The 27,026-nt window shown below is 46.1% G+C and overlaps 1 protein-coding gene across 4 annotated transcripts in view; it reads right to left on the bottom strand.

Annotated features, from left to right (window-relative positions):
* NPC1 (NPC intracellular cholesterol transporter 1) overlaps nucleotides 1-27,026 on the bottom strand; it is a 59,012-nt gene that overhangs the window by 8,658 nt on the left and 23,328 nt on the right. For 2 of the 4 annotated variants that reach the window (XM_077975003.1, XM_015121667.3), the window contains exons 5-21: nucleotides 25,908-26,075; nucleotides 24,783-25,032; nucleotides 21,968-22,041; nucleotides 21,094-21,515; nucleotides 19,618-19,844; nucleotides 16,490-16,590; nucleotides 12,539-12,641; nucleotides 9,170-9,359; nucleotides 8,558-8,740; nucleotides 7,669-7,783; nucleotides 5,519-5,646; nucleotides 5,281-5,421; nucleotides 4,653-4,742; nucleotides 4,028-4,218; nucleotides 3,573-3,688; nucleotides 2,716-2,845; nucleotides 279-479 (exon numbers count right to left, since the gene is read on the bottom strand). In XM_077975003.1, coding sequence (XP_077831129.1) covers nucleotides 279-479; nucleotides 2,716-2,845; nucleotides 3,573-3,688; nucleotides 4,028-4,218; nucleotides 4,653-4,742; nucleotides 5,281-5,421; nucleotides 5,519-5,646; nucleotides 7,669-7,783; nucleotides 8,558-8,740; nucleotides 9,170-9,359; nucleotides 12,539-12,641; nucleotides 16,490-16,590; nucleotides 19,618-19,844; nucleotides 21,094-21,515; nucleotides 21,968-22,041; nucleotides 24,783-25,032; nucleotides 25,908-26,075 — 2,830 coding nt within the window. The remainder of the gene's footprint in view (nucleotides 1-278; nucleotides 480-2,715; nucleotides 2,846-3,572; nucleotides 3,689-4,027; nucleotides 4,219-4,652; nucleotides 4,743-5,280; nucleotides 5,422-5,518; nucleotides 5,647-7,668; nucleotides 7,784-8,557; nucleotides 8,741-9,169; nucleotides 9,360-12,538; nucleotides 12,642-16,489; nucleotides 16,591-19,617; nucleotides 19,845-21,093; nucleotides 21,516-21,967; nucleotides 22,042-24,782; nucleotides 25,033-25,907; nucleotides 26,076-27,026) is intronic. The other 2 variants (XM_077975004.1, XM_015121669.3) reach the window with 1 other exon arrangement.

Raw genomic sequence — 27,026 nt, 5'->3', positions numbered from 1 at the left:
CTTGCCTTGAGCCATTTTCCAGTGTGTGTCTCTTGCAGCCGTGTGGTAGCGCAGAGATCAAGTTCTGTGTCTCTGGCCCTCAGGCCTTCAGAGAGGCTTTAGATTCTGAAGCCCCTTGCCCAGCACCCATTTCCTTTGATATATTGCCCTGTGCTCGGAACGGAGTGGGGGCCAGAACCCAACCTGAAAATCGGCATCTTGCCAAGGGAACCCTCCCCATTCCCGCCCAGTGTAGGCCCTTTGCTGGGCAAACCCCACTGAAAAAGGTCAGGCTTTACCTGTAGGGAAATACCCGGTAGGCACTGCCATTAATGCCCATGGTTTCGGTGACATTACTGGCTATAAGTCGGGCTTTCTTCAGAGCATCAATAAAGTCAGCAGAGGTCTGCAGCACAGTGTGGTAGGTCATGAAGTACGTGGCTCCGACCCTGGTGCCATTGCCGAGGATGTTAACTGCGGAGCTGTAGGCAGCATGTCCCCTGAGGAAAGCATCCTGGGTGTCAGAGTCCAGGTCTTGCAAAGTATCAGCAGAATCTGAGTACTGGAGGCTAAGCAGAATCACCTGACCCTGGGCTGAGGTCAGACCCAGCCGTACATTACAGGGATGAGGAAGGCCCCCGAATAAGGGAATACCAAAGGTTTAGCTTGTTCTCGCTCAGACTGGCTTTTTTTTTTTTTTTTTTTTTTTTTTGAGACAGAGTCTTGCTCTGTAGCCCAGGCTGGATTACAGTGGCATAATCTCGGCTCACTGCAACCTCCGCCTTCCGGTTCAAACAATTCTCCCTGCCTCAGCCTCCCGAATAGCTGGGATTACAGGCACCTGCCACCATGCCCAACTAATTTTGTATTTTTTTTGGTAGAGACAGGGTTTTGCCATGTCGGCCAGGCTAGTCTTGAACTCCTGACCTCAGGTGATCCGCCCGCCTCAGCCTCCCAAAATGCTGGGATTACAGGCGTAAGCTACTGTGCCCAGCCAGATGGGCTTTCTTGATTGCTCTGGGTTCTTCGGTACATAGCTGCTGTTTCTCCACCTGGTTTCAGGTATAATCAAACGTACAGTTTACTCAGTCCTGTTGCATAACAGCAGGCAGGAAAGGGCAAGGGCCCGGGAACAACTTTGGCCCTGCCACTTACTGGTCATGTAACCCTGAGCAAAATGACCTCCTCTGAGCCCGTCTCCTCTTCTGTAAATGGGTATACCACCACCTATGCAAGGCTGTGTGGTGATAAATGGAATAATGTCAGGGAGTGGCCGGCATGACGCTGGCACCCTGGAGGCTCCCCAGGAACGCTGGCTACTGCCTTCAGAAAAACGGAATCTACTTCAGCTTATTTTATGTAGGCCAAAGCATCAGTCAGTGAGTAAATCAATACGCAAGATTCATTTCTACTTTACTTCTAGGGGGAGTCATCCCATGGTACCTAGAATAGGTCTCAACACACATGCATGATAGCGATGATTCGCTGATGTGACTCTGGTCAGATGTATGTTCTTATGAAAAACCTAAGTTCAGGGTTTACCTAACATACATGGGGATACTCATCTTCTGCTTCCCAAAGCTTCCAAATCCCAGAGACTTCTGGGCCATATATCTGGCTTCCATGGGTAACTGAATGCCTGGCTGGATGGGGGAGTGAGATAGCACATAACCCCATACACGGATGGGCTGGCAAGGACCATGACAGGACTAAAAGAATCGCAACCTTAATGTGGGATAACGTTACCAAAGCTAAGATGACGCCGCAGCTGCCATCAGCACAACTGAACAGGCTGAGTTCCTTCAGGCCTGGATTACCAGCAGGCCATTCACCCCATCACCCCCGCTCGGAATGTGCACAGGAATCTGCGTTCATTCTCATGCCCACGTGGGGGTAGGACGCAGAGAGAGCATGAGATGTGAATGCCATGCTAAGATACGATCAGTCGAACACTATGAGGCATTTTCTTTTTTTTTTTTTTTTGAGACGGAGTCCGCTCTGTCGCCCAGGCTGGAGTGCAGTGGTGCCATCTCTGCTCACTGCAAGCTCTGCCTCCCGGGTTCACGCCATTCTCCTGCCTCAGCCTCCCGAGTAGCTGGGAACACAGGCGCCGCCACCACGTCAGGTTGGTTTTTTTGTATTTTTTAAATAGAGATGGGGTTTCACCGTGTTAGCCAGGATGGTCTCGATCTCCTGACCTCGTGATCTGCCCGCCTCGGTGAGCCACCGTGCCCAGCCTGAGGCATTTTCTTAAAAAGGTGTTTTCAGGGCCGGGTGCGGTGGCTCAAGCCTGTAATCCCAGCACTTTGGGAGGCCGAGGCGGGCGGATCACGAGGTCAGGAGATCGAGACCACGGTGAAACCCTGTCTCTACTAAAAATACAAAAAACTAGCCGGGCGCGGTTGTGGGCGCCTGTAGTCTCAGCTACTTGGAAGGCTGAGGCGGGAGAATGGCGTGAACCCGGGAGGCGGAGCTTGCAGTGAGCCGAGATCGCGCCACTGCACTCCAGCCTGGGCGACAGAGCGAGACTCCGTCTCAAAAAAAAAAAACAAACAAAACAAAACAAACAAACAAAAAAGGTGTTTTTGGTTTCCCTGCTTCCACCAAAGGACCAGGACAGGGTGGGGCAGAGAAGAGGATGTTCCCATGCAACTGTTTTAGCCCAGTCCTCTCCTAGTTTTCTATTGCAGATTGAAGTTGCAGTGGACGCTTATCTGCAACGGCAGGAGCACTTACCCTTTGCCGCACTTGGGGTTAGGGTTATCCGAAAGGAACATGGGCAGGAATCGCATGAAGTCTCCACCCTGCGGCCTCTGTTTGCCCTCCGGAGTCAGAGGCCTGCAGCGGACGCAGGCAGGGTCAACCACTGGTGGAGACGTGCAGGGAGGACTGTTAGAAGAATAGGTCTCCAGATTTTTTGTAACACATTTAAAAATACTGACAGTGAGGGGCATTACTTTCTCAACTACCAATTATTTTCCTTACTAGTGAGGGATAATCTTTCCCCTTATCTAAAAGCTTCAGCCATATGTCAATGTCATAGTTTAATGATCTGAAATACCATTTTCATCTTAGGCATACTTTGCATCGTTTTTGCCCTGAAGTAGGTCTCCTCCTTCAAGTATGGCCTTGACTGGTCAGAGCCCGGGGCGTCCATGTTTTTATTAAGAAAATTCCAGGGCAACCTCGATGCTCCTATAAAACCATAGGGCAAAGTGATAAAGAAAAGCCCTCCTCTGAGAAGCTAAGGCCAGGTACCAATCCTGAGAGGCAATCGCTGGAGTCAGGACAGGATGAGAAACCTTATCTGGAAACCACACTTCCAAGAAGTGGGCCTTGTTCAGCCCTGAGGGCAGCTGCCTGAGGCAGGAACCCTTGTTCAGCCTGCAGCCCCGAGCGCAGCTGTCTGAGCCAGGAACGACGTGACAATTTCAGAATGAATGACTGAGGAAAGGAACGATGACACAGGGAGGGAGACCCAGCTTTGATAAACAAATAGGTATAAACTGAGGCACGATGCAAATGATTTTTAAATGATAATTTGAAAATTTTTCAGCAAAAAGGGAAAGATTTGGTAAAGGAGATGAAAGTACCTGAAGCATTGCAGAACTGGTCAGTGATGTTGTCCACTCGACAGCAAGATGACTGCGGCTTCACCCAGTCGAAATAATCGTCGATCCAGGACGAGGGGGCGAAGCCTATCCGGGTACTAGAGAGGAGAGACAGGGTTACTGAGCTGCTCCATAGGGGGGAAGTCTTCAGTTTCAGTACTTTTCTTAAAACTTCACTTCCTCTTCTACACTTTATGCTGCTAACAGTCAAAAGAAAAACTACATGAGCACTTAATGAAAACAACCTTCCAACTATTAGGTGGTAAATTAGTCCTTTCAAAGGTTTTGTTAAGGTAAAGCCAGATTTAACATACATTTTGCGTAAAAACAACTTTTCCAAGAAAGTCTATTCTCAGTGAGACATTTCAGGCCTGAGCTGATGGCCTGGCTGAGAGCCCCCCCAATGCTTCTGAAGTACAAGACGAGGCGGTACTGACTAGTTGTCCAGCTGCGCCGCATTAAATATCTGCTGCACCAGGGAATCGTTGTTGCAGCCCATGCCACCGCACACCATGTTCTGCCCCTTGGGAGAAGTGTAGTCGTGCCCTTCCTCCAGGACAAAGTACACAGGCGGACCCGCATGCAGGTACTGACTCATGGATTTGAAATAATCCACTACGTAGGAGTCCTGAAAGACAAAGAATAGGAGAGAGTGACAGTACTCTGATAGTAACCAAGCAAGGTGAGGATCACGGAGAACAGGAGGGTGCCAGGAGGCTGCTGGCTGAGATGCCTCCAGCTGGACTCATGATTCCTAACACTGCCAGTCCTGCCCCCAGGGCCGCAGGGTGCCCCTCCTGCTAGCCCCACAATCAGAAGAGCACCTCCTAAAGTAACCTCATAAGACCGGTTGTTCGTGTTCTGCAGCTGTGCCCAGAGGGGCTCAGTGAGAATGCCAAGCAGCCCACACTGGCAGTGCACTGGGCAGTTCTCCTAACCCTGGAAACCCTGTCACCATTCGCAGTTAGAAGCAGGCACTTGCTTGAAACACCCACATGCATGTTTTGAAAAATGTATTCATCATCAGCTAAAGAAGTTAAAAAGAAAAGGAAGTCATCTTACATCTGGCATCGAAAGAAACTGATCCAATCCAATATCTACTTTGTTCAGGACTGCGATGCTGAATGACAGAACACCCACAAATATTGCTATCTGGAACAACAAATGAATCACAAGACAGAGACTGCTGAGTATAATAAGCTTACAACCAGAAATAAAATCTTAAGCATATACAAAAAGCAGGATTTTTTTTAAATGGAAAAGCTTAAATGACAGGTTAGTAGGGAATACAGGGCAGTGGGTGAGACCACAGCACCCAGAGTCCAAGTTCCCGGGTGCAAATCCTGACTCTGCCACTTATGGGCTTAGTGACTTGGGGCAAACCACTTCACCTGTCTTGGCTTCTATTTCCTCATCATTAAAGGAAAAATAAAAGTTTCTTTGCAACTTTCTGTGAATCTGAAACTAGTTCAAAATAAAAAACTTAAAGAAAACTCTTGTTTATATGGACTGATAAAAGCTCATGGGCAAAACATTTTATCTATTGTTCCATATTTGCTTTTGCTTTTTTTTTTTTTTAGATATATTTAACAGCTGTAAGAATCTCCTTCCCAGGCTGTCTGACTTCTTAGAAGGCGTGTGATCATCTGTTTCAGTGAGAGAAAGAGAAAAGCCACAGAGAAGCGCATACCACAATTGGTCTCATCCAGTCCTTTAGCAGAAGTGGAGAATAGGAGTTTTTGAAGAAGCGAAACAAACAGCTCTCTGAGGCCTGGACGCTTGTTCCATCTTCAGCACCTCTGACACAGCAAAAGATGTCTAGCCGATTTTTCTGAGGGCACAGAGGGGAACAAAGGTTATACCTGCTAGCTGCTTCCTCTAGATTCTAGACTCAAATTAAATAGACTATAATCCTGGCACCAACTTACCTCTTGACGATTAATGTCTAACCCCAAGAGACTCACGAAACAGGTAATCTGCAGAAGAAAGTCAATGAAGACTGCCAGTCCCGCAAAGAGAGAGAACGTGTGCACGGCTGGCATCACGGACATTGCTCCTGCCGGGGGAGAGGGGCTCTGCGTCACTTCTGTTTACAGCAGGGGGCTCTCTGCAGGTCTTATGTTCATGTGCGTGTACAGATACAAGGAGCCAGCACAGGCCAAATGCATGAGAAGGCAAGCTGCGGCTGGACATTACACCAGAACTGGGACAGGAGGCAATAAGCCAGTGCTTTTCAAAACGCACTCAGCACCAGACCATTTGGGGAGCCCCATCCTAGCTAAGTTATGACAGGAATTCAACCCCAATTCTACTATACTCAGGTTCACGGCAAATTCATGCACATTAAAATTTGAGAACCACTAATAAAGGCCATTTCTTATAGTACCTTCTATGCTTCACTGTACAAAAGGGACAGTATTTTCCATTTATTACATCAACACTATTAGCCTCCCAGTTTAGTTAAGAGATAATCGACAGTCGAGTGAGGATCAGAGGCCTGAGGGTAAGACATGGAAAGTGCAAACTGGCAGCCCATGAATCAGATGGTTCCTATTCAGTCCACACTCTATCAACCCATCTTAAGATTAAAAAACTTTTTTTTTAGTAAGTTGCCAATATTTAACAATGACATTTTACACAAAAAATCTAGATTCACAGCTTTTCTTGGAAGAAAAACAACAACAACAACAAAACAGACCTTGTAGCACTGGGTTGGCCACACAGAACTCTTTTCAGACAGGACACGTGTACTTGGGCTGCCACAATCCCTACTCGTTCCTACTGTCCCAAGGTCACTCCAACCTTGAGGCACAGTTTCTGCTGCTATTATCATCACACTTGCACTGGTTTTCTTATAATAGAAGTGAAAAAAAGAAAGTTTTTTTTTTTTTTTTTTCCTGCACCTGTGTTTGTCAAAAGGAACTACAGGGCTACAGGTTTCAAAAGCACATGGCTTTGTGGAAATGAAGAACAACAAGCTAGCGTTGTATCTGTGTTGAGACTACCACCTACGATGACCTTACAATGGCCCTGATTAAGCTGACCTTGCAGCCACGTAGGCACTGCAGTTTGTGGCCTGTGGACGGTCTTCTTTGGACTGAGTGATTCCGGTCCAGCCTCCTCTATAGCGGACAGAGTCATTCTGCTCTTACTACACTTCAGAGATGGGGCAGGCAGCCCCCCTAGTGAGGCTATTTGATGATTCTCTATGTGAAAGAAACACACAAGTGCTGACTTTGTTCCAGCTTATTCTGGCTCCTTGTAATGCGGTGAGTCAAGAGCTTCTGGTCATTAACAAGGCTGCTTCCCCAATGAGTTGTGTGCAGAGAAGAGAAAGACTGCCTTTGAAAACAATGGCAAACATCTTGTAAGCGAGTGCCTGTGGATTTGGGAGCTGCTGCTTAGAGTGTCATGTGGAGAAGGATTCGGTAGCTACTCAAGGATGCTATTTTCAACTATCAACATTCCCAGTGGCTACCAAAAGGGGAAAGTGGCAAGATGAACTCTAGGTCTCTTTCACCCTGAACCCCAACATCACTGCTGTCCTGACAGTTAAATGAGAAGGAAGCCACTTGCAAAATCACACCTAAGATACTGCTGCCAATTGTTCTGTGGTCCATTCAGTGATACTTTCCTAGTGCAGAACAAAGCTTTAAAAAGGAGACAACACAGGCTGAGCACGGGCGCTCACGCCTGTAATCTCAGCACTTTGGGAGGCCGAGGCAGGTGGATCACCTGAGGTCGGGAGTTCAAGACCAGCCTGGCCAACAGGGGAAACCCTGTCTCTACTAAAAAATGCAAAAAATTAACGGTGTGATGGTGCGTGCCTTTAATCTCAGCTATTTGGGAGGCTGAGGCAGGAAAATCGCTTGAACCCGGGAGGCGGAAGCTGCAGTGAACCGAGATTACACCACTGCACTCCAGCTTGGGTGGCAGAGTGAGACTCCATCTCGGAGAAGAGAAAAAAGGAAAAAAAAAAAAAATAGAGGCAACACAAAGGGACATGTTCAGATACCCAGCTCCTTCTTTCTCCAGGCTCAGCGAACTACAGGACTGGTAGGATTGAAAGCATAATTACCTAAGAAAAATGCTACAGTCTCAGAAAAGGATGACAGGAACATACTGGGAGCCACTTCTCCTAGGACCCTGCCCAGTTGCTGATCCAGGGTTTCCCCTTGAAGACGTTCATCTCTCTTTAAAAAAAAAAAAAAAAAAAAGCAACATTAAAATTTCTCAATAACACCACCACTTCTTGCTGCCTTGTGTTAACTCAAGGGTAAAGATAAATGATTAGCAGATGATTAGCAGTGTCTTCTAAGCATATAAACTTCGGTGGGGGACTCCAATGTTCTCACGTTAATTCACTCAGAGTATTTCTACACTACGCAGCTAGGTACCACGTGAGAAACTAAAGGGAAAGCTGAGCCACACTATCAGGAAAATACACAGGCGGCAGGGGACTGGACCACTGACCATCACTCTCAAGTGCACGGAGTCTCCGCCCAGGTCGGATCTACAGGATGACTGAGACCACCTTCTACAGCAGCTGGACACGTGTTGACCTTTTGCCTTTTTAGTGGCACCTTTGAGCAAAATGAATCTAACATTCTATACTATGCTGAAAATAATTTCAATAGTAGTCGTACCCAAAATATTTTCCAAAAGTGTGTTAGCCCTTCTTGTACACATGATACTATTTAAAATGAAAAGATACTATTAAAAGACACTATTTAAAGATACAATTTAAAACAAAATTCTTACTCTATTTCTACTATTTCATCAACCAAAAAGAGGGGTGAAATTCTTGGTCCTAAGATGTCCACAGCAAGTCAGGAAGACCGAAGAGCCACACAAGGAAAGGAAACAAAACACCCTCACAGGCCACATTCACGAATGCGGAGCCCAGCAGCCATTCACACCCCGAAACTTGGACAGATGCTGAGCCCCGTGAGAATACGGAAGTATACCTGGTAGGCCTGCACCAGAATGAAGATGTTGTCCACTCCAACAGCCAGCACCAGGAACGGGATGACTTCAATCACAATGAGGGTCAAGGGCAACCCAATGTAGCTGAAGATGCCCAAGGAGCAAGCCACCGAGCTCAGCACTATCAGGATGCCCGCGATGCCTAGTGAGATCTTCGAATCCACCTGAGAGGGGCGACAAAGACACAATCACCAGTTAGTTACAGGGCTGTCTGTCCCACTTGTTACTAAAAGGTCCTCCTTTTTACTTTACAGGGCTGTATCAAACCTAGAGTTAAAACTACAATTATGTGTTTCAGAGAGGACTTGTAAACATTTCTGGGTCTGCCCAGGCAACATGTTATGCATTTGCATTCTTAGGTGATGGACTGGACAAATAAGAAAAAACTGGATTATGTGAAATAAACTTTAAGATAAACCAAAAAGCTGGAACTGAAGAAAACAGATGTAGGCAACAGAAATGTTACATACAATTAAAACATGGGGGAATTTACGGCAGTTTTAAACATAATGGATTAAGAATAAAGAGGCAAAAACATGACGTTACACTGTGCACTGCTGTTAACCTCTAACATATACATATCCCCCACTTACCAGAAGCCTGCGACAGCTTTTGATGTGCCCCAAGGCTAGGGAAATATATAGGAACATGATGGCATAGCTAATTACAACAGTGAAGATATCACTGTCACTTTCACGATTTAGTTCATCTTCAATACTTCGTTCAGCACTGAAGGAAATGGTCAGATTGGGATTCTTGTAGTTTCTCACCAAATTAATAAACCTAAAAGGTAAGCAAAATGCTATATTTTTAGTTAAAACTTAGTGACAGCTAAGTAAGAAACTTCTTCCCAACTTTCATGATACAAAGGCCACGTTTTCTTTTTTTTGTTTTGAGACCGAGTCTCGCTCTGTCACCCAGGCTGAAGTGCAATGGTGCGATCTCGGCTCACTGCAAGCTCCATCTCCCGTGTTCGAGTGCTTCTCCTGCCTCAGCCTCCTGAGTAGCTGGGACTACAGGCGTGCGCCACTAGGACCGGCTAATTTTTGTAGTTTTAGTAAAGACAGGGTTTCACCATGTTGGCCAGGCTGGTCTCAAACTCCTGACCTTAAGTGATCCACCTGCCTCAGCCTCTCCTAGTGATGGGATTACAGACATGAGCCACTGTGCCCGGTTCAAAGGCCATGTTTTCTTAACCTTTATCCTGCATTAGGATCCTTCATTTGCTTTTGTTCTTGTTTTGAAATAGAGTCTCAATCTGTTGCCTCAGCTGGAGTACAGTGGCACAATTATAGCTCACTGCAGTCTCGAACTCCTGGGCTTAAGGGATCCTCCTGCCTCAGCCTCTTGAGTAGCTGGCACTACAGAGATGTATCCCCATGCCTGGCTAATTTTAAAAATTTTTTGTGGCCGGGCACGGTGGCTCAAGCCTGTAATCCCAGCACTTTGGGAGGCCGAAACGGGTGGATCACTGGGTCAGGAGATCGAGACTATCCTGGCTAACACGGTGAAACCCCGTCTCTACTAAAAAATACAAAAAACTAGCCGGGCAAGGTGGCGGGCACCTATAGCCCCAGCTACTCGGGAGGCTGAGGTAGGAGAATGGCGTGAACCCGGGAGGCGGAGCTTGCAGTGAGCTGAGATCCGGCCACTGCACTCCAGCCTGGGCGACAGAGCGAGACTCCGTCTCAAAAAAAAAAATTTTTTTTTGTAGAGATGAGGTCTTTGTCATGTTGTGCAGGCTGGTCTCGAACTCTTGGCCTCCAGGCACTCCTCCTGCCTCCACCTCCCTAAGTGCTGGGATTACAAGCACCATGCCCAGCCACTGCATTAGGATCTTCTATACTGGAGACTATCAGATTACAGTTAAGGTTCCATACATACTGAATTTAAGTTTAGGGTTGGGCACGGTGGCTCACGCCTGTAATTCCAGTACTTTGGGAGGCTGAGGCTGGCAGATCACCTGAGGTCAAGAGTTCGAGACTAGCCTGGCCAACATGGTGAAGGCCCGTCTCTACTAAAAATACAAAAATTAGCCGGGTATGGTGGCAGGTGCCTGTAATCCCAGCTACTTGGGAGGCTGAGGCACGAGAATCACTTGAACCTGGGAGGCAGACGCTGCAGTGAGCTGAGATCATGCCACTGCACTCCAGCCTGGGTGACAGAGCAAGACGCTATCTCAAAAAAAAAAAAAAAAAAAATGCATTCAGTCTACTAAATCAAAACCACAATGAGATAGCACTTCACACCCATGAAGACAGCTAGAATCACAAAGTCAGATAATAAAAAGCATTGGCGAGGATGCGAAGAAACTGGAAGTTTCATGGACTGCTGGTGGTGATATAAAGCACTATAGCCACTTTGGAAAATGGTCTGGCAGTTCTTCAAATTATTCAAAGTGGACTTACCCTATGACTCAGCAATTCTACTACTAGGTATGTACCCAAAAGAAATGAAAACTCACATCCACAAGAACTTGTACTCAAGTGTTCATAGCAGCGTTATTCATGATAGCCAAAATGGAAACAGCCCAAATGTGCATCAGTTGATAAATGCACACAGTGTGGTATATCCATACAATGGAATGAAAAGGAATGGAGTACTGATACATGCCACAACATGAATGAACTTTGAGAATATTATGTCCACAACATGAATGAACCTTGAGAATTTTATGTTCAACAAAAGCCAGACAAAAAAGTCCACATATTATTCTATGCGCATAAAAGTCCAGAATAGGACAATCTCCAGAGACAGAGAGTATTTTAGTGGTTGCCTAGGGCTGTGGATAGGAGGATGAAAAGATGGAGGGTGTTAGTTAAAGGGTGCAGAGTTTTATTGTGGAGTAATGAAAATGTTCCTAAAATTGACTGTGGTGATGGTTGCACATATATGTGAATATAGTAAAGCTATTGAATTGTACACTTTTTTTCTTTTTAAATTTTTCTTTTTACTTTTTTTTTTTTTAGAGACATGCCTCACTACATTGCCTAGGCTGGTCTTGAACTCCTGGCCTCAAGTGAGCCTCCCAAAGTGCTGGGACTACAAGTGTGAGCCACCATTCCCAGCCTGAACTGTATATTTTAAGTGGGTGAACTGTATGATGCATGTACCATATCTCAGTAAAACATGTTTTAAAAAGTACTGGAGGGTACAAAGTGCAACCTGGTCTCCAAAGTCCTCTCTTCCCATTCTCCAGAGGTTACAAACACAGTTAATTTCTCAGGTCATTTGCTTGATATTTTTTTCTAAGCATGGACAGCAGCATAAACAATATATATTTATATAAATATACATTGTGAACCATTTATTTACTTCACTGTCTTTTATGACAGCACAATATTCTATTGTATTCATTCCTTATTAAGTACATTCAGCATGGTCCCAAGTTTTGCTGATAGAGAACAATGCAGGTGGCTGGGTGCAGTGGCTCACACCTGTAATTCCAGCACTTTGGGAAGCCGAGGAGGGTGAATCACCTGAGGTCAGGAGGTCAAGACCAGCCTGGGGAACATGGCAAAACCCTGTTTCTACAAACAAATACAAAAATTAGCTGGGTGTGATGGCATGCACATGTAGTCTCAGCTACTTGGGAGGCTGACGTGGGAGGACCACTTGAGCTTAGGAGGTTGAGGCTGCAGTGAGCTGAGATTGAGTCACCGCACCCCAGCCTAGGCAAGAGTGAACCCAGTCTCAAAAAATAAATGAAATAAGTAAAAACAATGCAAGGAACCTTTTTTTGCACACTTTTGCATTCCGGTGGAGGGAGAGATGTTTAAAGCATCTGCTCAAAGGTAAACGTATTTACAGTTTCTACTTAGCATCATTAGCACCAAGTGAACAAAATTACATAACTCAGACCTGCCATTGGTTAATTTAGAAAAGGAAGTTTAAGTGCTTGCTGCAAGTGTCTAGCTTCCCACAATGCAAGGACAGTCTGCTCACACCCATGAGTGACTCACTCTTTTTCCCAGGCCTGGGCCCTCTGGAGCTTCTCTGTATCATTATAGTAGTTATTGACAGGGAAGGTAATCACAAGGGCAGTGGCGTTATTGTAGTTTTGATCTAGAAAGGAAAAATGCATCAAAAAGCAGATTACAAGCATGCAGAACATTACACACATACCAGGGGAAAAAATCACAACACAGATTTCTCAGTGGAGCTATGGACTGTATCTCTGTGCTCTAAGGATTAAACAAGAGTTTGCTGAAGGCCGGGCGCAGTGGCTCAAGCCTGTAATCCCAGCACTTTGGGAGGCCGAGACGGGCAGATCACGAGGTCAGGAGATCGAGACCATCCTGACTAACATGGTGAAACCCCGTCTCTACTAAAATACAAAAAAATTAGCCGGGCGAGGTGGCAGGCGCCTGTAGTCCCAGCTACTTGGGAGGCTGAGGCAGGAGAACGGCGTGAACCCGGGAGGCGGAGCTTGCAGTGAGCTGAGATCCAGCCACTGCACTCCAGCCTGGGCGACAGAGTGAGACTCCGTCTCAAAAAAAACCCAAAAACCAAAAAACAACAAAAAAAAAGTTTGCTGAAATAGTTTTTATGTACTTCAGTGAATGAATAAAAAGGATTTTTTTATCTGAGGTAGGCATGGTTATCATTCAGGAAGAGTAATTCTTTTTATTCTTTTATTTTTAAAGGATACAGTACATGCATGTTAACAATTTCAAACAGAACAGAAAGGTGTTTACTGAAAATTCTCTCTCCTTCTCCAACATCTATTTAATTGTCTTAGTTCTCCTCCCCATACCATCTGCGAATCTTTCCAGAGCCGCTCCACACACACAAGCACACACACGGATTCTTCCCCTTTCCCTCTTAACCACACAAACCGTAAATACTATTCTGCACATTACATTTAAAATTCTGTATCTTGGAGATGCTCCATAAAGAGTTTCCTTATTCTTTTCCTACAATATTTTCTAGTATTTTTAGCCAATCCTCCCACTGATGAGTAGTTTTGCAATTTTTTTCTATTACAAACGAAGTTACTATAAATAGCCTATAAATATTTTAATGTGTAAAACACATACTTATAGAATCAATTCTTTTTTTAGGGGGGCGGGAGGCAGGAGAGGGGGACAGTGTCTTGTTCTGTTGCCCAGGCTGAAGCGCAGTGGTGTGATCACGGCTGTCTGTGGCCTTGACCACCTGAACTCAATCAGTCCTCCTGCCTCAGCCTCCCAGTAGCTGGGACTAAAGGTGTGCACCACCATTGCTGGTTAATTTTTGTATTTTAGGTAGAGATGGGATTTTGTCATGTTGCCCAGGCTGGACTTAACTACTGGGCTCAAGCGATCCTCCTGACTTGGCCTCCCAAAGTGCTGGGGTTATAGGCATGAGCCACTGCACCTGGCTAGAATCAATTCTTAAAGCACCATCACTGAATCAAAAACTATGTACATTTCTAATTTTGATAAATTCTCCCAAACTGCCTTCCAAAGAAGCTGAACTATTTTTCATTCCTTTTTTTCTTCTTTTTTAGAGACAGGGTCTCACTCTGTTGCCCTGGCTAGAGTGCAGTGGCACAATCACGGTTTACTGAAGCCTTGACTTCGCGGCTCAAGCAATCCTCCTGCCTCAGCCTCCCTTTTCATTAGTCAAGAAAATATTTACTGAGGCTGGGCGTGGTGGCTTATGCCTATGATCCCAGCACTTTGGGAGGCCAAGGTGGGTGGATCACCTTCGGTCAGGAGTTCAAGACCAGTCTGGGCAACAAGGCAAAACCCTGTCTCCACTAAAAATACAAAAAATTAGCTGGGCCTGGTGGTGCATGCCCATAATCCCATCTACTTAGGAGATGGAGGCAGGAGAATTACTTGAACCCAGGAGGCAGGGGTTGTAGTGAGCCGAGATCATGCCACTGTACTCACTAGCCAAGGCAATAGAGCAAGATTCTGTCTCTGAAAAATAAAATAAAAACCATTCTTTTTTTTTGTATTTCTTGTTTTGTTAAATTTCACATGGCCTCACGCACTCTTCTTTCAGGTTATTGATCATTTTCAAGAGGTTTTTTTTTTTTTTTTTTTTTTTTTTTTAGGACAGAGTCTTGCTCTTGTCTCCCAGGCTGCAGTGCAATGGCATGATCTCGGCTCACTGCAATCTCCGCCTCCAGGATTCAAGCGATTCTCCTGCCTCGGCCTCCGAGTAGCTGGGACTACAGGTACACACCACCACGTGTGGTTAATTTTTATGTATTTTTAGTAGAGACGGGGTTTCACATTTTGGCCAGGCTGGGATGAGATCTTTATTTATTATGAAAATGCTGTCTGCTATGCATACTAATATTTTTGTCCAGTTTTTTTTTGGCAAGGTCTCGCTCTGTCACCCAGGCTGGAATGTGGTGCAATCTCAGCTTACTGCAGCCTCAACCTCCTGGGTTCAAGTGATCCTCCCACCTCAGCCTCCCAAGTAACTGGGACTACAAGCATGCACCACCACACCCAGCTAATTTTTGTATTTTTTGTAGAGACAGGGTTTCTCCATGTTGCTCAGGCTGGTCTCAAACTCCTAGCTCAAGTGATCTGCCCGCCTCTGCCTCCCAAAGTGCTGGGATTACAGGCATGAATAACTCTCGGCCCAATTTTGTTTTTTTAACTGTATGTTTATTCTCCACAAATGAAAATTCATGTACTCAAATTCATCAGTCTTTCCTTTTGGGGTTTCTGAGTTTTGTGTCTTGCTTAGAAATATCTTTTCTACTTAAAAATTATTTTTTAAAATGCCTCCTGTATTTTCTTCCACTTCTTACATTTCTTTTACTTTTTTTTTTTTTTTTTTGAGATGGAGTCTTGCTCTGTTGCCCAGGCTGGAGTGTAGTGACTTGATTTTGGCTCACTGCAAGCTCCGCCTCCTGGGTTCACGCCATTCTCCTGCCTCAGCCTCCCTGAGTAGCTGGAACCAAAGGTGCCCACCACCACACCAGCTTAATTTTTAAAAATATTTTTAGTAGAGATAGGGTTTCACCATGTTAGCCAGGATGGTCTCAATCTCCTGACCTCATGATCCGCCCGCCTTGGCCTCCCAAAGTGCTGGGATTACAGGTGTGAGCTACCGTGCCCAGCCCAGTTCTTAACATTTCAATTTTTTATCCATCTGGAATTTACTTTGGTGAAATGAACAAGGCAGAGATCAAAGTCAATTGTTTCCCCTATGGCTAGCCAGTTGCTGACACCATCCCTTTTCCACCAATTAGAAATGGCGTTTTCCTCTATGACGCAGAGTAAATTTTAAATACAGATTGCAACTTCTCCCCTGCCACTGAGTGAGGAAGAAAACCTATCTGGGTTATTCACTGGCTGGGCAAAACCTGCTGAGCCTGTAATTTGGCTTAAGATGCCAAAGGTGTCACATGAATCATCGCCTCATTTTATCAAGTACAATTGGTTCTAAAGTGCTACAGGAACCAGCAAAGAGCAAACCAGCTGCTCTTCACACTATAAGAGTGTCCAAATACTCAACTGACGGTTTAGAAGGAAAAAAATCCATCAACTTTGTTTCTTCTTCCACATACCTCACATACTAGCTTTTCTCCATCACAAGGGTTCTTGTCTGAGGTCCATGAGCTCCCTAGAGGGTCCATAAATGAGCTTCGAGGGCCCAGGACCTCCTTGAAGCTGAACAACAATGCAGAGGTTTGCAATTGCATTACTCTGGGGAAAGGTACTTAGCCTTCAACAGCTTCTCAAAGGCATGTGTGATCTAAAGATGGCTAACACAATCCACTTCTTTTAAATCTGGAATGAAACCCAAACCCAAAGCCAAAGGAGATACTATTTTGGGATTCAAGAGGTAGGAAATTAACAAAACTGCCCAATTTATGAAATCTTCATAATTACCACTTGACGCTAATGACAAAACCGAGATGACTTTACCTAAAAGGAAAAGTCAAAGCTTCTCTTACTTACCATCATAGCCTCCCAACACAAGCCATGGGAACACTGGTCCACCGAACGTACCCAGACAAGGATCATGGAGCAAACTTGTATCATTCAGAGAGGCAGGGGCCCTGTCAAAAAGTTTAGAAAACACTTCCCAGTTAGAAGGGCCTCAAGACATTAGAGACCTAAACATTTACACAACGAACATTTGATGAGGCTGGCTGTATTCTAAGGACAACATGGGCCCCGAGGTTTCTCAGTTGAATAATACAGCTCAGCACTCACCTTTGGGAGCTCAGAATCCCTGGGCAAGAGGCAGGCAAATACGGCCCGGTGCCATCAGTGGCACACGGTGCATGGTGCTGCGCAGGCACAGAGAAGGGAGCAAACACTAAAAGGCAAAACTGTAGCCAAGAGGAAGAGACTGGACAGACCCAGACCTCTGAGGATGAGGGGATTTCACCAAAGAGGGAGGACAAAAGGGTGTCTCACAATTACAACTGTGGGAGGAAAAAGGGAGGGAGAGAGAACAGTGAGAGGGAATGAGAGCAAGATGGTGGTTTAACAAGTCTTGTATGCCAGGTATGGCGGGACGCCTAATCCCAGCTGCTCAGGAAGCTGAGGCAGAAGGATGGCTATAACCCAGGAGTTTGAGTCCAGCCTGGACAACATAGCAAGACCCCATCTCTTAAAAAAAAAAGAAAATAATTCAAAGAAAAGATGTCCTGTCCTAGAGCATGGGGTGCCCACCAAGGGGGCTCCTGAAGGAGGGGGCCGGTCTGGGGAGAGTAATGGACAGACAAATGCAAAATAAAAGGACTCAGTGCCAGTTAAGTAGTTTGGATTTTTATTCTGGAGGCACTGGGGAACAATGAGAGATTTCTGGGAAAGAAATGTCATGAGCTGTTTTACAAAGCTAGCTCGTGTGGTAAAGTGGAAGAAGGTCTGGAAATGGCAAAGAAACAGGAAGCAGATGGAACAGTAAGTGAAGATGTTAGTGCAATGGCCCAGGCGAGAGGCAACTGGCAGTGCAGTGCAGACAGACAGCTGGCCAGTGGAGAGGGAACCAGCATTTCCAGACAGACCATCAGCTAGAACTTGGCCAGGTGCTGAGAAGCTTCTGCACAGGACCCGCCCGTCAGAGCAGATGGGTGACGGCATGAGGGAGGTCAGGTGACCTGCAGCGAGCAGTTGAGTCCCCTCATCCACAGCAGAAATCTGAGAGACCATCCAGAGGCTCAGACCCACAAGAACCCCATGAGGAAGGCAAGGGCGAGACAGTATTCAGGGATAAAGCCTCAAGTCTGAGTAACTGGTAACTGTCACTGCCTTTAAACGAAATGGGGAAAAGAAGCAGGTCAGCGTATGGTTCTGGGCAGGCCACCTGCCGTTACTGCAGGACTCTCAGGTGAAAAAGTCCAGGAAAAGCTGGAGGGAAAGGAAAGGGGACAGCGCTAGAGGCGGGCCTGGGGTTATGAGGATGCGCACAAGCATAACTACAAAGCAATTCAGGTCCCTGCCGCCAGGAGCCGGCCACTCCCTGCACTGCTTCCACACTGGAGGGAACCACGCCCGCTTTGAGGAAGCACAAGGCTCACGCACCTCTGCCCCCCTCATTTTTCTTGACTTTTATCTGTGCAACAGAGAGTAAACTATAAAATTTATGTAACATTAAATGGTCATCCAACTATCAAAATTATGTAACATTAAACTTTTTTTTTTTTTCCAGGTAGCCTGTACCGTCTACCCTGTGGAGAAAGCCGGCTTAGGGTATGGAGCATAAGCTATTGCGTTTTCCTGAGTATAACTCATGTTGTTAGTGGTGATATTCTTGAAACGGAGTAAATATAGCCCAACTGCAATAAAAAGTCTTACTCTAGTAACAAACAAACAGAACTTAAGGTCAAAGTTCTTTAGAACCAGAAGTGAGAGTCCTTAGTTCTTGAGAAGTAGTTGGCTGAGCAGTGTCCTTAAAGGCGACAAGGAATAATTTCTCTGTTCCCATGCTGAAGAAATAGCCCCTGTGGTTGCTCAACGGGCTGAACAAATGCCCCTAGGCCAGGTCCCGAGCATTCGGGGAGAGTAGGCCCATCCGGCACCGTGCTGCTCTTCCCCTACCGGAAGAAGCCTTAAGATTCCCCCACAGGTCACCCAAGCACAGCTTCCTGGGGTGGCAATTCCCAATTATAAATGCACCCCGCCCAGCTAGACACGCCTCCTAAGGGAAGCAGCTGCAGGGCCCTCCAATCTAGAACTGTGGGCCTGTCCTGCCCCAACTCCTCACAGGGAGGCTGCCTCCCAAACAGCTGGGGCACTACAGGGGAGCGGGCTATATATCTGAGAGAGAAGAAAAGGCACCAAAGGCTCCTTTGTCTTTAAATCTTGTGGGGGGTGTGACACATGACACTGTGTTAGCGACCCAGGCACGAGGTAAAGGGTAAGGGGCAGCTGCACTCCTCAATCACGCACCACGAGGGCTCCCTGCCGGGGCTCTGCACTTGCTGTTGGTTCTGCCGGGAACGCGCATTCCTGTGATGGGCCCAGCTGTCCTCCTTTCCTCTCCCTTTGTGCACATCTCCATGTTTAAGCAGTGTACCCCCACTCTGTCCAGCCTTAATTTTCTCCTCACAGCACTAATCTCTAGCTGGCATGATAGCGTATGTGATGTGTTCATCATCCGTCTCCCTCCATTAAGATGTAAGCTTCCGGCTGGGTGTGGCAGCTCACGCCTGTAATCCAGCACTTTGGGAGGCCGAGGTGGGGGGGATCACTTGAGGTCAGGCGTTCAAGACCAGCCTGGCCAACATGGCAAAACCCCATCTCTACTGAAAATACGAAAATTAGCTGGGCGTGGTGGCACACACCTGTAGTCCTAGCTACTACTCAGGAGGCTGAGGTATGAGAATCGCTTGAACTCCGGAGGCAGAGGTTGCAGCGAGCCCAGACTGCGCCACTGCACTCTAGCCTGGGTGACACAGCAAGACCCTGTCTCAAAAAAAAAAAAAAAGAAAAAAAAAAAAGATGTAAGCTTCACAGGGCAAGGACTTGCTCTGTTTGCTCACCTCTGGGTTATGCTCATAAAACAAGCTTATGCCCATATACCCTAGGTCAGACCCAAGAATGCTGTCCACCAATGACTGTCTCTTGCCACTTACCGTACGCAGTACAGAAAGTGCGTGTGGTAATCGGCATACACAAAGAAGTCGTCCCCTTTCTTGTGATCCAGCACGGAATGGCTGTTCTGGAAGTAATTTAACACACTCATAATGGTGCAGTTCGTGTTATATGGTGAGAGCGGGGCCAAGCAGATGTCCTGAAGTGTCACAGTCTCATTGTTGTAAGAGGCAGTAATGTTTTCGATGGCTATTTGTAAGTCAAGAACCTGAAAGAAGATTTCAAAAATAAGCAAACCCAGAAACACATCACATTTCTCTCAGATCTTGACTAGTCAGTATTGCCCTGAGGGGTCAGAAGACAAAGAGTATTTGGGGAAAATACTTCCTAAGACGAGGGAGAGCATTAAGGCGCGATACATTAAGAGAACGGGTCAGGCCCACTCTAACAGCAAACTGGTTAGACGCGTCCACAGAGGCGGCAGGGGGTGGGGGACACCATGACCAGAACAGCTATCAACACAGGACACACAACCATCTCCCTCTACCCTGCTCCAGCAGTGGCCAGCAGGCCAGAGGGGAGAGCGGAGGGGTCTCCTGGTCTCCCTGACCCTCCCCTCAATAATAACACAAAACCTCCTGCCTTGCTCTGCACTACAGCCATTTACATGTGTCCCCTTATTTCCTAACATAGAAGATGATCTTGGAGGTAAATGACTATGCTGTTCACCTTCAGCAACAAGCTGGAAAAAGCAACAGACAGTCACCGGGTAGAGAAAAGATTCTATCCAAGTCTTAGGACCATTTTAATGCTTTTCAAGATTTCAGATTTTCTTGTAGACATGAGCAATGTTTAAAGGAAAAACCATGTGATTATACATTCATTAAAAAAGAAGCGGGTATAGTTTATGCACAGGTACAGTTCTCCAAGGCAAGTGTGACAGGGACAATGGGAAGGTTTACACGCCTTTCTAGGAGCAACAGGATGGATCTTGCCCCAAATGCACCTGTCACCAAAAACAGGCTGGGTGCCCACATTCAGGCAGTGATAAGTTCATTCCTACAGGTTGGATCAGGGATGGTGACCTGGCACCTCCTTCCTCAGCCCCCAGGACAGCAGTAAGGGCTTCATGCCTCTGGGTCCTTGCATATTACTTTCAGTTACCACCAGAAAACATTCGCAAACTCCTAAGGTGACTTCCTAATAAATACATCCCGCCTCAATAGACAAATGCCACTGAAGTCTTCTTTCTCTGCTCATCTCAATTTCAAGAAAAAGGCAAGATCTACTATCTGAAGTAAATACAAAAGTGAGCAGCAATAAATATTTTCATTAAGTTCTACATCATTCACTTTCTTTTAACCTAACTTAAAGGCAGCTTTGCCATTATATGCTAAAATTTTCAAGATATACTGTGACATTCAGCCCCAAATCCCCATCCAGCAGTAGTCAACATATAAAAGGCAGCAAACCACAAGGTCCTCTGGAGTGACTTATTTCTTCAAACAGCAGGTTACCTGGTGCAATATCTGTATGTCAAGCGGAGGTCCAAAGGGTACATCGGCTCCCGAAGGGTACGGCTGGTAAGTGTGTTTGTCAGTGAGAGGGGCCCGGATGATGAGCTGCTCCGTCCGGAAGAAAGGCCCAAAGTGCTGGTCAAAGTACTCCTTCTCCAGGCGAGCCTGGCTGCTGGGGGCTGACCAGAGGTCAATCGGATTGGTTGTGACCCGGACAAACACCAGGCCCGACGAACACACAGCAATGAAGACCAGCGAGAAGAAAATGACACAGCCAGGGTTTCGGACGCAGAAAGACCCCCAGCGTGTGAACAGCCGCCTCAAGCAGCCCTCAAAGGCTGCACTGACAGGGTCGCAGCAGGACGCCTCTCCTGGAAGAGCGGGAGAGGAAGGGAGGGTGGAGGTTAAGAGCCAAGCCATTCCTGAAAGTCGGAACAGGGAAAGCATTAGCTGCTGTCTCATGGCAGGAATCAAGCCCACCTGGGGATACATATGAGACCCCTGCCCTCAGCTATCTATCTGCTCAGCAAAGTCACCTTTATTGGCTGCCCTCAATGAGCGCTGTTCCCACCCCACAGATGAGACACCGACACAGGAGCCTCTGAAGGGTGAGGTTCAACCCTGCCCTGCTATTCCCACTCTTGTCCTGCTGCTTTCGCGCCTCCCCAGCTATGATTAATTACTTGGTTCTGCTGTGCCACCCTGACTAGATGGTAGGGCCACAAAGGCAAGGACTACGTCTGCCTTGGTCGCAGCCGTGTCCTCAGCACTAGCACTCCGCCTCATCCACTGCCGCAACCCCGCTGAGCAAACGAATACTCTCATGACAGACAGCATCATCTGAACCCTTTTATTCATGGACAAATATGCCTACCTTTGTCACTTGCATTAACAGAAAAAGCTATATTGCTATCGATGGGAGTGTACTCGGAGACAAAATACCGTTTTCTGAAAAACAGAAGAGAGGAAATAGTATTAGTGGACTTCATCACAATGAGGCTGTTGTTGGGACATTCCTGTAATCCCATGAAATGCTTTCTTCCTCCTCTTCGCCTCCTCCTCCCTAATTACTGCCTTCTTTCCCCTAAGTTTCCTTGCTCTGGGTGCCTCTGTTCACCAGTCTCAGGAGAAAACTTAAGAAGATATTAAAAGAACAGTTAATAAAGGATAATTTCACCTTGTGGCCCTCATTTTATTTAAAACTTTTAGGTCTTTTAAGAACACGCTACCGGGCCGGGCGCAGCGGCTCACGCCTGTAATCCCAGCACTTTGGGTGGCCAAGGTGGGCGGATCACGAGGTCAAGAGATCGAGACCAACCTGGCCAACAAAGTGAAACCCTGTCTCTACTAAAAATATAAAAAAGTTAGCTGTGTGTGGTGGTGTGTGCCTTGGGAGGCTGAGGCAGGAGAACTGCTTGAAACTGGGAGGCGGTGGTTGCAGTGAGCTGAGATGGCGCCACTGCATTCCAGCCTAGTGACAAAGACTCCATCCCAAACAAACAAACAAACAAACAAAAAACCACGCTACCCCTTCCAGTAGCAAAGAGCACACCTAGTGCGCAGATCTTCGTTTCTACATACCGCTCTTGAATAAAAGCAACCAGAGCTCCTGCAAGGCAGGGACAGGGAAAATATAAGATAAAGCTGGGGATGGGAGGTGTATGTAAGAACACAGAAGGCCGGGCGCGGTGGCTCACACCTGTAATCCCAGCACTTCGGGAGGCCGAGGTGAGCAGATCACGAGGTCAGGAGATGGAGACCATCCTGGCTAACATGGTGAAACCTGTCTCTACTAAAAATACAAAAAATTAGCCAGGCGCCTGTGGTCCCAGCTACTCGGGAGGCTGAGGCAGGAGAATGGCGTGAACCCAGGAGGCGGAGCTTGCAGTGAGCTGAGATCGCGCCACTGCACTCCAGCCTGGGTGAGAGCGACACTCTGTCTCAAAAAGAAGAACACAGAGGTCAGCCAGAAGCCACTCCCAATGGCCCAAACTGGAAAACTTTGAGTAACAAGATAAATGACAGTGTTGGATACAACCAACAGAATTGAAAGTCCATGATGTAAATAACTGAGTAAATAAATGAGGGAAAAGGGATAGCTTTCTGTACAGAAGTCCAGTTAGTAAATGCAGAGGAAGAGAGGGAAAGAGAAAAAATATCACCATTAGGTAAACACCTTAGTTATAATTGTTGCAGACAAGACCCAACAATGAATGTTAAAATCAGTGGTTGACAGTTTGAGGAGGAACAAAATATTAGCATAGTCTCAAAGCATCTTCCTCCAAGATATTTATCAATTACGAAGGGAAAAGCAGTAACTTCACAGTGGAGCTATCCAGCAGATATCACCTTGAGCAAGTGTTCAAGGTTAACATCACCAGGAAAGAGACACATCAACATCAGGGACCCCGACATGATGCACCGAGAAAGACATGATGTGACTTCTGTGATGTACTTGTCAAAACACCTCATTTCAATCTCATCATGAGAAAATACCAGATAAAGCCAAACAGAAGGACATGCTACAAAATACCTGACCAGTATCATCAAGAGTGTCAAGGCCAGAAAAGGAAAGACTGAGGAACTTTCTGTCACAGATTGAGGGGACTCATAAAACACAAAAATGTAATATGGGACCCTGAAACAGGAAAGGGAATTGGAGGAAAAGCTGGTGAAATTGGATCTGCGGTTTAGCTAATAATAATGTAATAACAATGGCATGTTCATGGTTTTGATCATTGTACTAGGAATTATGTAAGTTGTATCATCGGGGAAACTGGGTAAAGGATATACACAAATTCTACCATTTTTGCAACTTTTTGGTTAAGTCTAAAATTATTTCAAAATAAAAAGTAAAAAAAGTACTGTCCTAAATTAAGATGCAAATATCTAAAAGGACTATAGTACTGCATTTAATTAGATTTTAATCTGATTTCGCTCATTTGACTCTGACATCTTTTTTTTTTTTTTTTTTTTTGAGACAGAGTCTTGCACTGTCGCCAGGGCTGGAGTGCAATGGACTCCTGACCTCGTGATCCTCCTGCCTTGGCCTCCTAAAATGCTGGGATTACAGGCGTGAGCCCCCGTGCCCAGCCTTTACTCTGACTTTCTAAAGAATGAGTGGCTGGCTGGACGCAGAGGCTCATGCCTGTAATCCCATCACTTTGGGAGGCCAAGGTGGGCACATCACCTGAGATCAGGAGTTGGAGATCAGCCTGGCCAACACGGTGAAACCCCGTCTCTACTAAAAATACAAAAATTAGCCAGGCATGGTGGTGGGTGCCTGTAATCCCAGCTATCTCAGGAGGCTGAGGCAGGAGAATCGCTTGAACCTAGGAGGTGGAGGTTGCAGTGAGCTGAGATCGCGCCATTGCACTTCAGCCTGGGTGACAAGAGTGAGACTCAGTGTCCAAAAAAAAAAAAAAATAATAATGAGTGGCTAATGCACGGTGCTTTAAATCACATATCATTTTGAATAAATCAGTAAAATTCACTTCTAATGCTGCAGTGTTAAACAGGACTTTGATGGTTTACTATATAATAGCTGTAGAACACAGTAATCCATGCAGTGGTATTCATGTAGGTATTTGATTCTTGTCCTAAGTAACCAAAGTCTGACAAGTGAAAACTCAAAGTGCCAGTGGGCAATTTTGCTCTTCTTGCCCTGGATGATAAACAAAACTGCTTACCTGTAGCACCACACTGCAAAAAATGCTCCAAAAAACACAAGCAAAAATGCCATGTAGGTGATCCACATGATGACATACATGGCGTCCAAGCCGAGGATTGTCCAGGGAGCAGGAGGAGGCGGGGGCTGGGGCTTGGGGCCACAGACAATAGAGCAGTCTTGGCAGCTACACGGTGCTGTGACTTCATCCACAGACTCATCACAGCCTTTGGTAGCATTATTCATGGGCTCCATCCCATGGACTGGAAAATCTACAGGAAGGAATTATGTTGAGTACAAATCTCAATTAAAAATATCCAAATTTTGTATTATACTTAAACCCAACGAAAAGCCCACTGAAATACATAAAACAACTGAAAGAAGAAAAAGAATTGGAGGTTTTAGTTTAATTAAATTATGTTTTGCTGCTTCGTCCTGTGGAATTTTAAGTTGCCTCAATAAACCTGTGCATAGGGGTTTGTCACTGATAGAGCAATCCTCCAAGTACACCACATACCAAGGTAACCCTCAGTCATGTCCTATCTCCATTCTCAGAAGCTAATACTACAGCAGAGCTCTGGAAAAGCTGCCTCCCACCCCCTTTTTAACTGCTTATTCTTTCAATTACCACAGCAATGCCTGAAGGCAATTCATTTCCTCCTCCATTCCCACTCCCAGCACCCACTAAATTAGCCAGAGCAGGATAAATGTACCAGTTACCTCTCTTACTGGGAGAAACTATGAACTAGTTACCTGAATGTGTTTATCTTCCTATTGCAGATTATGATTCCTCAACTGAGATTCATTCATCTATTCATGGAGAGATAGGACTTTGCCCTCACCAAGGCTGGAGTACAAAGGGATGATCATAACTTACTGCAGCCTTGAATTCCTGGACCCAAGCAATCCTGCCTCAGCCTCCCAAGTATCTGGGACTACAGGTGCATGCCACCACACCTGGCTAATGTTTAATTCTTCTGTAGAGATGGGGCCTCACTACATTGCCCAGGCTAGGTCTGGAACTCCTGGTCTTAAGCAATTCTCTTGCCTCAGTCTCCCGAAGCACTGGTGAGCCACTGTGCCCAGCCAGTTCCTTGGCTTTAAAACAATATCATAAACACACCAAACTTGGAATCTTTATCCCTACCTGAAAACACGGGAGTGATGGTAAAAGGTGCCTGTCCGTTGTCCTTATTGAACATGTATTCAATCCAGTTGGTGGCATTACAGGCATCAGCGTCCTTCCCACACAGGAGTCCCAGGGCCTTGTCATTACTTGAGGGGGCCTCCACGTCCCGGCAGGCATTGTACATTGCTAGAAGAAGAAAACCAAAGGAAAAAGAAGAAAAGATGCTTGCTGTAATTCACGAGGAAAGATCTTACAAAGGCTTCTTGAAGGGAAACACGAACTCCATACGCACCATGCTGGAACGCTGGACAGCAAACACTAAGGGCACGAACAGAGATTCCCTTTAAATTGGCTTATCACCCTGCAAATAATATGGAGGCCTGATTCCGAGGAACTTAAAAGTAAAAACAGGAAAAGGAAAGGCACACGTTGTCTCACAGCTCTCACAACAGCCTGGAGTTGTATCCCCACTGTATAGAAGAGCGTACCAAGGCCCAGGAAGACGCAGCTAAGAGCCTTAGTACTTCTTCAGTTAACGAAGCTGATTCCAGAAAACCTCTGCCGCGGGAAGCTACACAGCCAGAGAATTATGAACTTACTTGGAAAACTGGTTTCAGGGCAGAGGTCATATGTCAATAAACCTAATACTGTTGGCCGGGTGCAGGGGCTCATGCCCGTAATCCCAGTACTTTGGGAGGCCGAGGCAGGTGGATCACGTGGTCAGGAGATCGAGACCATCCTGGCTAACACAGTGAAACCCCATCTCTACTAAAAATACAAAAAAATTAGCCAGGTGTGGTGGCGGGCGCCTGTGGTCCCAGCTACTTGGGAGGCTGGCATGAACCCAGGAGGCAGAGCATGGAATGAGCTGAAATCGCGCCACTGCGCTCCAGCCTGGGCGACAGAGCAAGACTCCATCTCAAAAAAAATAAATTAAAAAAAACCCCAAAAACCTAATACTGTTAACTTTTTGGATAATATTTTATTATACATAAAGACAACACATTATATAAGGATAGTATCAGTGTTTTACACCTAAGAAAATAGCTGGAATGGGTCTGTTGATTCTCATTTACCCGTCCCTGCTTTCTAGAAACTTCCCAGGATCTTCTTTCCCTAATCTTCAAGGAGATGCTT

Source organism: Macaca mulatta, chromosome 18 (assembly GCF_049350105.2).
Source record: "Macaca mulatta isolate MMU2019108-1 chromosome 18, T2T-MMU8v2.0, whole genome shotgun sequence".
In the NCBI taxonomy this organism is placed as follows: domain Eukaryota; kingdom Metazoa; phylum Chordata; class Mammalia; order Primates; family Cercopithecidae; genus Macaca; species Macaca mulatta.
Note: the sequence above shows the minus strand (reverse complement) of the source record. Positions and strands in the feature narration are given on the sequence as shown.